The following is an 11,874-nucleotide window of genomic DNA, read 5'->3' on the forward strand; positions in this document are numbered from 1 at the left end:
CACACACACTTATCTCAACATTGCACAATTGAGAATTTAATTAATGGCCTCATTCTGTCTTTCCTGTTGTTGATTTTAGCTTCACCATGCATTGATGCTACCTGCCTTACCCCAATACTGTTTGCAGCAATAAGTGACTTCTCATCTTCACTAAAGGTCATACATTATTTCTGGAATCAAACATATTGACCGCTCTGCCGACCACCCTGTTTAACCTCTTTCCCATAACAGAAGACTAATTAAGTACCCCTAAGGTGTTATTTGGTTTGGAATTTGGAGATTGGAAATCCAACTCTCATCCCCTTATCGATATATAGAATTTTGATTGTGGAGCTCAGAAGGGCTGGATAAATGATGAAGGGGGTGGAGGTGCTACTTAGTACTTACTGGAGGGATCAAATATTTGCTAAGACCTGTCAAAAGAGTATGAATACAATATAAGTATATACGACTATACGAGGGGGGATTGTTGCCACACAACTTACAACTACACAACTGTCTGTAGGCATTAACCCGAAACTCTTTTATGGCAAGGAACAATTTCTCTATTATGTAGAATTGCACGACTTGCCGCAAGTTCATCTACCTCAATAGTGAGGAACATTAAGGACGGATATTGTTGAGATGGCTCGCAATAATACGGTGCAATCACCTTGCACGGTCCACACCATGCTGCACTACAATTTGCTAAGACCTGTCAAAAGAGTGTGAATACAATATATACGAGGGGGGACTACTGTTGCCTAATTGTAATGCAATTTTATTTTATTTTTCATTTATTCGGTTTTTCAAGTTGTGGATTATTGACCCTTTTTATAATGTTCAGCTATTGTAGGTGCTTATTGGTGATTGCACGCACGAGTTGAGAGCAAAGAAGACGTGCCATTGACGTGCTAACTAACTCACAAGTAGAGCGAATACTCCTATTCTCGTTTTGTACTCAGTTTAAGATGAGATATATATACACTCGTAAGTAGTAGTATAGGAGTTTTCTATATAGTTGTCTCAACTGACCACGAATTGCCCCATATTGTTGTTTTGTCAATTGTAGACATAAAGTGTTTTAGACACTATTTTACGGAGCATTTGGATGCTAGAAAAAACACTATGGGCAAAAAAAATTGGAAAATTTAAAATGAATTTTTTTTGTTTCTTATATGCTCAAGTAGTATGATATTTGACCCGTTTTAATTTTAAGATGAATATATCTGTCTTAAGGGAGACTAGCCGGAAAGACTATGGGCATTGGTGGAGTTGTAACACGAGTTAATCTAAATAATGATTTAACTGGGCTCGAGTCTAATCTAAATTGATTCTGAGCTTTAATTTTTTAAGCTCGGAAGATTCCGAACCGATTTCGAGCTCAAGCTAAAGTTTCTAAGCCGATTCCAAGCTCACCCGAGCTCGAGTTTAAATCGGCTCAATTACACCCCTAGCCATGAATGTCAACTGTTATTGTCAAGGTGGGCCGAGCTAACGCTTCTCCATGGACCATGACCTATATGGCCATACATAAGTCGATCCATAACATACCTTGCAGACACGCCAGCGCTACGATCTGCAACTTAATGACTTACTTCCGTACTCACCAGTCACCAGTAACTAACTAACTAACTACTCGTTTGTCCTTTCGAGGACATCTATAAAATTGGAATGATAATAATTGCTGTGTCACTATAATTTAGCAAAAATTATTAAAATTTTTAGGTCATTTTATCAAAATAATTAAGTTACTTTTAAGTTAGTTTAGCCAACATTTTCTTATATAATCAGTCAATTTATTAGCTTTTAATAATTAACTACATTTTCAAGTTTCAGGTACTTTTTTCAAAACCTAAGTTTCATTCTGCAAATTCTTTAATTATGGCATTGTGGATTACATACCCATTGGCCACTACTTGTAATCCATGTAGTAGACCAGTAATTATTCCTGGCAAAAACAACCAAACCTGATTAACCCGACCAGAAATCCGAAATTGATCCGAAGTACATCACCCGAATGGGATCTGCAACCTGAATTGACTCGACTCTGCAGGAAAATAACTCCGGGTATTTTTTGCACGAGCGTAAAACTAGTTAGGATTATTGAAGCTATAGCTTTGATATTGTAGCAAGGGGTACATCCATCTCATACATAAACTAACAAGTATAGCTTTGATATTGTAGTATATACTTAGTTGCAAGTGGGAGCGACATATGCAAATCTATAAATTGAGCAGCAGTTAGAATAAAGTGAAGCACAAATTTATAAGAACTGTCCGACCGTGCGTAGTGCTGCCACACGTCTTTAGTCAACCTCCTGAATTACTTCGTAATATCCTTTTGTATTTCATGCAATTTTTAAGATTGTACAAATAAAACATTAGCAGCCTTGTCCATTTAAAATGTAAACTAAATCGGAGTGTAGAAATAATAAAAAAGAGTACAAACTTGGAGTAATACGTATCTTGAATTTGTTTATTATTTGATTAAATTAATAAATGTCACATTTATAGTAGGGAATAGTAGTAGCAGTGGTGGAGCTAGGGGGGGCTAGCAGGGGCGGTCGCCCCCCTGGCGGATGAAATTTTTGAAGTTTTTAGTTAAATTTTTCGAAATTTTTTCGAGTGTACCTTATGAAATTAGTCGTTCGCCCCCCCTAAAATTTTTCGCCTCCCTAAGTTCAAATCATGGCTCCGCCACTGAGTAGTAGTTGTTTCTTTTACCTTATACGGAGTAATTGTTTGTAATAAGCTATGCTGAGCTTGTGGTTTCATGTGGTTGAACAGTTAATCTTAATCATGTACTACATATTGCGTCATTATTCTCTTAAACTAGCTTAATTCCCTAATCATTGATGTGTTTGATTGATTAGCTATCAAATTAATCAAATCCTGGATTAATTATATTTCAAGGTACATAGTGATGAAAGATAGTCAATAATTTTATAGATGACGACCATTCAAAATTAGAAATGATACAAGTAGTGGCATACATTACCAACAACATACATATATCTAGGGTATAAATGTAAACGTAAATATTAATTATTCTCTTTAGGTCATGATAAAAAAAAAAATATACTCTATTATTTCTTTTTTCATAATCATATTATTTCATTCTTAAGTCATAACTAGGAGTAGTATATAAAACAAAGTATACTAGCTACACTCTCCATTTGACTCTCCTAAGAAATTAATTTTAATATTGAAATAATAAAAGTGAAGCTTTGGTGATGAAATTGTTTAAAGATTAAGTACACATCGTCACTAGTACTACAATAGTATTGGGTTGTTGATAGTACAATATATCGTACATATAGAAGGCTATGAAGAGAAGAGTAGCTAAGAAAAGACAAAATTAAGCATCATACAAGAGACAACAAAAATATGAAAACTAGCTACTTCCGAACTTTCTAAACTAGTATTGTTTGGAATGATAAACTCCTGAACTCCATTGGTCATTTTCGAATCTGTATCAAAACAGATTTCTAGTCCTAATTGTTGCTATTATTTACTACTCGTAATTGTTTGTATTATTCACTGTCATAAAATATGAGTAAATTAGGATACAAGTGTCGTCTTAATTATTATATACTGCTAGCTAGGATTTAAACCTGATAAATAGGATTTTTTTGTTGTGAATTCAGGGAAGATGCTACGGTTACACTGAGTGTATAGAATCTTATATACACTACCAATAGAATTTCGACATATAGAAGAATCTATTATAAGGAAATTTGTTAATTTTAGAAGGAAATTTGTTAATTTTAGAATTATATGAAGTAATTAATAAATTATATTTTTCATAATCAAATATACTTTATCTTATCATAATCTCTACCAATATCTTGTAAAATTTTGTAAACAGGCAATTTATCATCAAAATTTTATACGGTTGTTTAGGTTAAAAAAAACCTAAACTAACCATTTATCATAAAAACTCCATTTATCAACATGAAAGTTTATACATACAAGCTAAGGCTGCCAAAAAAAAGTTATACATTCAAAAGCTTTTTAACGTAAAAATTTATACATATACAAAAGCTAGTTTATGAATTAGACACAATGATATTATTAACGTCAATGAATCGATTTGATTTTGTTACATACGATGTTATAACCATGAAGATATTAACATCGTCAATTAGTCGGTTTGCTTTGCTTTGTTTGCCGGCATGAGAAGTTATTGTCGCCAACAACTGGGTTAATTGGCTGGGAAATCAACAGTAGTTGTGGTGGTAGGGATTTGTAGAAATAAGAAAAAAAATGTAAAAAGATGAAAGAATTAGAAAATAAATATCTACCAATTATGAAAATATTATGGTATAAAAAATTATTACTAATATTTTATTTTAGTAAATTTTTGTTCTAAAATATAAAAAATCCAATTTTAAAGAGATTCTAAACTTATACCCCACCATTGCCACGTGCCAATATGTTAGTATAAGGTCTACAATCTCGACAGCCAAATTAAATTTGTGTATAAATTCAGTTACTAGTAGAGTAGTAGACGCCCTTGATGTATGTGTTATCCAATTCAGTTACTTTACAACATATGCAATGCAATTTACTGCTGTATATTTATGCTATTTACCGTACGTATTACTGTGCTCACGGGAACATGCATGTCAAATGGGTGCTGAAACCAATGATGATCATGATTCATGATAAATAAATACATAAAGTTTAGGAAAATAAAAAAGACAACGTAATGGTATTACGTAGTTAAGATGAATAAGTTTTGAGACACAGATCTAGATTCTAGCCCCATTAATGATTCACAAATCTCGTCAGTACATACAAAGTATTGACGACTCTTGACACTTGCAAAATTATGCTACTACCAGTATATTATATATATATATATACTCCTTAGAGACGCGTGGTAATATTATCGTTTAGGTCAAAGTATATATTAGTATACCAAGGAAACGGTGCAGTCCATCGGATTTGAGTCAAGAACTCAAGTTGTTTTCATAGTATTTACTACGTTAAACTACTTTTCAGCTAACATGTATTTAACATTTTTTTCTGTGTTTTCTTGTTGCACAATTTCTGTGTATCATCATTACCTAGCAATACATAGTATTGACTAATACTCCGTATAAAACAGAAAATGATTGATTTTTCAATATTTGTTTCGTTATGACAAGTTCACAAATCAATAAATATAAATAAATGAAAATAAGAGCAAGATAAAACTTCACTAGCTTACTATCACGAATTATACTATAAGACGCCATACCGTACCGTGTAACTAGTTAAATTTTTTGTCATATATTATAAACTAGTATTTAAATTTTCTAAATATATGTACTCATGAAATGATTGTGAGTCGATGATAAAGGGCATCCACAATAGATGAACCTCTAAAAAGGTTTGTCACATGACACATCATCAATTTAACAAACCTCTTCAATAACAAACTCATATACAACAATAGACAAACCTTTTCAAGGTTCATATCATAGGACCCACATAAAATTACCCATTTTTCCCCCTCATATATATGTTATTGGAGAATAAAAATATACTAACTTTTAGGGGACCACTTGCCATGTCAATCAACAAACCCGTATACAAATGTGTAACCATTCCTATGGATGAACCTCAAACCCCATCTCCAACAATAGAGAGGTTTGTCAACAAACCTCTAAAAAGTACACAAACCTTTGTTGACAAACCTCTATTGTTGATGCCCTTACACATGCATACATTTTAGTGTTATAAGTTGATAATTTTGTGGCGATTTATTTATGATTACCAAATTATTAAAAATAACTCAAACTAATATAGCAATAATATGAGTATTATGGAGTCAAAGAGGAATATCCAAAGAGTTATGCCTTTATACCTTCATCACCGTGACTATCATTAATTAAGCTAAATACATTATTAGGTATTTAATCTCTAATCCACATCATTTGCTCAGTATTATTCGTGTCAGGCCAGGGATCACCCATCCCAACTAATTATTTCACTTTTAAATAAATAAAAATTAAAGTTCATAACCATGACGACACAAATAAAGTCTAATCTAGTCAACTATTCAGAGCTCTTCATTTTGGTTAGTTTTGGCTCAATAGTTATTTTGTCATCCTCTCTGCTCCCTTCATTTGTTTTCCTATAATTTTGGTACAAAAATCAAGAAAAGAGGAAAAAATCAATTATTTGATGACAAGTAGATCAAATTGAGTGTAGAGAATCAAATTGGTTATCGAATGCCTTCCTAAAATAGAAAGGTAAACGATTAATCGTAATACACAAAATGGAATAAGTAAACAAATGACTGAGACCGAGGGAGTATTAAATTATATGCATCTTTTACTAAATTAGGGCTTTTCGTAAATTTGACTTTTGTTGTTTTAGGTGTTTAATCTCATTTTTGAGATTTACCCGGCTCGAAAACATGACACAGAAATGCAAGAACAAATTAACGGGTTTGGACTAAAATTTAATGACTCGTTTAGACGTTTATGTAAGTGAGTTAACATAAATACAACACAAGATTTAATTGTTCGGGTTTGGGTTGAGCTCCAAATACGAACTCAACACAAATTACTAGTGAATAAAAATAGCAACCTTCAGGGTCGATCGGTACCCCATTCATTTTAAAGATCATAAAAACATATGTTCAGTTGTTTATGAAATTTATATTGTACTGTAAGCCAGTGATGGAGCGAGGGGCCTTATTAAGGATGTTCGATCCCACTGAAAGATGAAACTCCTGAAGTTTTCACTTAGAATTTGTAAACTTTTTCAAGTTTATTACCCTGTCCTATACCATTACCCGTTTCTCCTGCTGAAACTTTTCGGCTCTTAAGTGCAAATTTTGGCTCTACTATTGTTATAACAGTTGGTCTCACTTAAGACACGGAGTATTAATGTATTATGTTAGTTTTATTTAGAATGAACATATATCTACGTACTTTTGTTAGCAATATAATGAATGCATGAATTCCATAAATGTTGCAGAATGTTGGTATATATTCCAAATACGACCAACGGCCACATGCATGCATGCATGCATACATGCATATGGTAATAAATACACTACTGTTTAACAATTTGAAAAGCTTGAGGCTCAATTATCAATTAATTAACAAATACGGAGTAATGTTAATACTCGAAGTTAGCATTAATAGGTAGGCAATGAATTCCTCGATGTAAATAGAATTCTTCAATGTTGAGATTTCTGACAAAATGAAGTTTCCAACTTAAACAGACAATGACAAATTCTTGATAGACCCAACACGTGCATCCACTTTAGCTAGTAGTAATCGAAGACACCCAAAACCCGAATACAACTAACATTACGTCGTTGATTGCTCAATTACATATTTTGAGGTCAATTTCCAATATTGGAGTAATTACAAACCCTGGTTTGTGTATTTTATAAAATCATTCTACATAAGAATATAGGATGATACCAAGTATATATATATATATAAATGACCGAGTTATCAACTACTCCATGTTATACATCAAAATGTGATGGTTATTTACTTTATTTAAGTGAATCACCTGATTTATTTGAGTGTGTAATCAGGATTTAGTTAAAGCCAAGTGAATTCGAATTGCTATAATATGAGTTTGGGAATGCTAGTAGCCTAGTATATGCTTCCCGAGTATATGCTTATAATTAGAGGTGGCAAATGGGACAATCGGGTTGGGTATGGGTCAAGACAGTTTGGGTGGGATCATTTCGAGTCTGTCATATATTTCGGGTCGGGTTGGATCGGGTCGTGTCATTTCGGGTTTCGGGTCAATTTCGGGTGACCTGTTGTCGGGTCACTTTCGGGTATGGGTCATTTTGGGTCGGGTCGTTTTCGGGTTAATGATTAAAACACTTTACTTAGTACTATATTGATTAATAAATATTATTTTGCAAATTTAACTATTTATTAGGAATGGTTGTAATCAATGAAACTCTATTTTGATGCATATAATGTTAATATGACTTAGTACTTGTCATTTCGGGTCATTTGGGTCATATCACATGAAGTCATTTTGAATCGGTCACTTATGGGTCTGGTCTTTTCGGGTTGGGTCATCTCGGGTCGGGTTAACATTGGGTCAATCAAGGTTTGGGCCGGGTCAATTTGGGTTGCGGGTCATATTCGGGTCAAGCAAGTTCGGGTCACTTTCGGGTCTGGGTTAGCCTTATCGGGTCGGGTCAGCTTTGCCAGGTTTACTTATAATAAGTGATTTTCGAGTTTGCAGTTTTTGGACAAGTTATAAAGTACTCTCTTCGTCTCGGATATTTTTTTATCTTTGATTTTGGCATAATTATTAAGGAAATGGTGGGGATCACTTATGGTCTAGGTAGCACAGACACTTCTCCTAATCAGTCGTCCCGTGTCGGACACCGACACTCGTCGGATACACGCCTAAACGTGTCGGACACCTATAAAGCTGTGTCTAACTTTCGTCATTTAGTAGGGCACGTGTCTGACGCGTGTCCATGGTATTTGAAAATGTGTCTGACGCGTGTCCATGGTATTCGAACATCATTTAAGGTGAATGATGTTCTTTAAACGAGAAATGAGCTATTGAAAGAGATTAATTAGAAGATGCGTTGGGTGATAATGAAAATGAGTTACAGTTAAGGCCAAGTTTTGCCTCTACAAAATAAAAAGCGGACGTTTATAGCTATAAAATAAATATTTTATTAAATTTAAATAACATGTCACGTGTCCTAAATTTTATGGGTTGCCGTGTCACGTATCAGTGTCGTGTCCGTGTCCGTTTTGGTGCTACCTAGCTTGTGGTTAGTGTTATTGAATGACAAGTGGTTCATGATATATGGATGATCAAATCATTCATAAAAACACTTCAAAATAGAAATGTAAACCAATGAATGAGACACCCCAAAATGAAAAAGGTAAACAAATGACCAACGGAGTAAATAAATGAATTTGGCTAAGTACAAATATAGGTCTTACGGATTCGCTTCGAACCCGATAAGGGGTGCAAGACCTCGGTCACTCGGTGAAACGGGTTGTATAAGTTGGAAATTAAGGCTCTTGCGGGTAATGAAGGGGGATTCGATAGTCTTATCTTGCCAAAGATTTAATTTCGTGATATCCGTTGCAAATGTAAAGGCAGAAATACCCTTTGAAGAAAGAGATTCGTGATTCTACCATCATCCAAATTTCACTTATCGATCGACATTCCGACTAAGTGTTAACAACCGTATTTCTACAACAAAATATAATTGTAAGTTTTGTATGAGCTTTATTATATTGTAAAAAAAGAGATGAAGTATAACACTACATTATTATCAAGAACTGGTATATACAAGGAAATTAAAGTAGAAAACATTATTAAAAGAAAGAAAGTGTGACAACCACAAGCATTGACAAGCGTGTAGTATTACAATAGAAGACGAATCTAGGTCGTAGTAGTATGTATAGCCTCCTCTCCTACGTGCGTCCATTTATTCTTGAAACCCATCAATAACAAAACCTAAATAAAGTCTTTTAAGTTAAACAAGACAAAATGGAAGTTTGCAGTTTTTCAAGTTCTCTTCATTTTTAATTTGCTTACATTTATGACTTCATCAAAATTAAGGAAATACAGACAGACAGATGTAGTAGTAATTAACACAAACAAACATTGGGAATTTTTTTTTTGTCTTTTTTAAATGGAATCTTGCCAAAAGATATCCTCAAAGTGCTAAATTGTTAAGTCATAGCTAATTAATTTGTCTGAGAACTTTGTCCCTCTGACTTTCTTATTATTATTTTTTTTACTATTACTTGAATTCCTTTTGTCTTTGTCTTAACTTATTAGGGCTTCATGTCCTGGTCTACTTTGAGCTACAACTTGTTGTTGTTCCCTCGGATCTTTGAGATAAAAGGATTGCATCAATTGCTTCCCTTACTTGAGAAATATCAGGTGCTTTGCCACCGGCTGCCGGCCAAAACTCATCGGTTGCCAAGACCTAATCACCAATTATTTGTTAGATTAAAACATAGCCATTAAAAATATATAAAGAATACAATAATTAATGAAGTACGTAATTATACATAATAATGATACTATGATAACACATAGTGAGCTCATCCAACGATCTAAATCAATAATTAATCTTTTCTTTATTACACTATAAAATTGTGTTATCGAAATTTTCACACGTCGAAAGAAAGATTTGATTTAGAAATAGATGCAAATTTTGTTACCTTCACTTGGAGTTGAAGGAATTTAACATAGCCAATAGCCTTCTCTAACATTGTCACTAGATCAACCTGATGTAATATAAATAAATTTAGGAACAGAATAAATATGCAACAAAATTAAGAAAATTGATTTTTTTTAAACAACATATACATACCTTGGAGCCATTGGGGACAAGATCTTGAAGTATCTTAAGCCTCTCACTAATTCGTTCTCGTCGATTCTGAATACAATAGATAACCTTATATTAATAATTGGTTAAAAAAAAACTATTAGGGTTTTTTTTAGCAAAAAATTCTGCAAAAAATAAATAAAAAATCATAGTATATCTTATCAATTATGATGTAGAAAAAAAAAATACCTTAGCTGCAACACTTTGAGGATCCTTTGTTATTGATGAGGATTTAGGCTTTGCAGGCTTCTTTGAGGTGCACTGCTTCTTAGGGACTTGCATGTTAGTCTCCTCTTCCTTCAAAATCATAATTAATACGTAGTACAAGAATGTTAAAAAGAAATCATTAAAAAAATTTAGGATTTCAATAATAATTATGTCACCCTTCATTAAATGTTGTTCAAACATAGATACGAAAATTTAATTCACAAAGGCAAAATCAATGTGGTAGGTCATTAATTAAGCAACAAAACCATTGTCTCAAATATCATAATTACTGAAGATCTATGTCTAAATATTAAATACAGGTGAAAATAAACATCAAATAAGATTGAGTGTAATTATGTATTACCATATTAGGTCTCTTATTGAAACATGTCCTTTGTGGTGCGGCCTCTTGAGGTGGATCACCACCGGCGTCTGCCTCGGACGCATACAACCAATCATTAGCGGCATCTTGATAGTCGCCACTTGAAGTTCTAAGACGACCAACTTCTTCTAAAAGGTGCAAGTTTTGACTTTGTTGGTGATGATGATGGTTATTCATACTAGTAGAACTACTACCTTCCCATATTGGGTAGGGGTGATGATCAATTGGATTACTTAGTTTTTGATAAGTTTCGGGCGCTACTTGATTATGATGATCTTCATGTTGAAAGCTAAGTAAGGATCCACTATTATTGTTACTATGGATGAAGTTTCCGTAGCCTGATTTGAAGCTAATTAAGGAGTTAGCTTCTTCATGGGGTTGGTAATTTGAGGCATGGTTATGGATTGTAAATCCATTATTACTAGAATTTGCACTACTTGAGCTTGAAAGGGATGGAGAATTGCTAATGACTTGACTATTATTATTATTATTATTATTATTATTATTGTTCATAGCCTTATTATCATTAGTATTGTTATTACTATTAGGGCTTTCAAATCCATCCCCATCTTGTTGTTGATCATAGTGATCAAATCCGTAAGGGGAAATATGTGGGAATTGGACCGACGATCCGACTTCTAGCATGTTTTCATAGAAAGACCTAGAGGATGTTTGATGATGATCTTTTGCTAGTGCCATAACTATCAAGATAAGCTTGATTGATAATATATGTTGTATGTGTGTAGTTTGAATGTTTGGTGAGTGATATTATGACTTCTTAGGGTTTCGCTCAAAATATGAAAATAGCTACAAGTGATGACTAATAACTAGCTTGTAGAAGATGAGAGGATAAAGCTTAGCTTTAGAAGAGTTGAGGAACTATATTTGTAGGGAGCTTAAGGCCATAAGTTTCACTCTTATATTGGCAAGGTTAGGTATATATGAAGGAAATT

At 33.4% G+C, this 11,874-nt stretch overlaps 2 protein-coding genes across 3 annotated transcripts in view; one reads left to right on the forward strand and one right to left on the reverse strand.

Moving 5' to 3' along the window:
- The window catches only part of LOC141612519 (uncharacterized), a 20,618-nt gene extending 19,468 nt beyond the window's left edge, over window positions 1-1,150 (forward strand). For both annotated transcript variants that reach the window (XM_074431328.1, XM_074431326.1), the window contains exon 3: window positions 827-1,150. In XM_074431328.1, coding sequence (XP_074287429.1) covers window positions 827-849 — 23 coding nt within the window. In that variant the 3' untranslated portion in view covers window positions 850-1,150. The remainder of the gene's footprint in view (window positions 1-826) is intronic.
- The window catches only part of LOC141612523 (uncharacterized), an 11,770-nt gene extending 150 nt beyond the window's left edge, over window positions 1-11,620 (reverse strand). Inside the window, exons 1-5 of the mRNA XM_074431340.1 lie at window positions 10,904-11,620; window positions 10,522-10,629; window positions 10,318-10,383; window positions 10,166-10,231; window positions 9,810-9,927 (exon numbers count right to left, since the gene is read on the reverse strand). Of these exons, the coding sequence (XP_074287441.1) occupies window positions 9,810-9,927; window positions 10,166-10,231; window positions 10,318-10,383; window positions 10,522-10,629; window positions 10,904-11,620 (1,075 nt within the window). The remainder of the gene's footprint in view (window positions 1-9,809; window positions 9,928-10,165; window positions 10,232-10,317; window positions 10,384-10,521; window positions 10,630-10,903) is intronic.
- Window positions 11,621-11,874: the final 254 nt, after the last annotated feature.

This window comes from Silene latifolia, chromosome 11 (genome assembly GCF_048544455.1).
Source record: "Silene latifolia isolate original U9 population chromosome 11, ASM4854445v1, whole genome shotgun sequence".
In the NCBI taxonomy this organism is placed as follows: Eukaryota; Viridiplantae; Streptophyta; class Magnoliopsida; order Caryophyllales; family Caryophyllaceae; genus Silene; species Silene latifolia.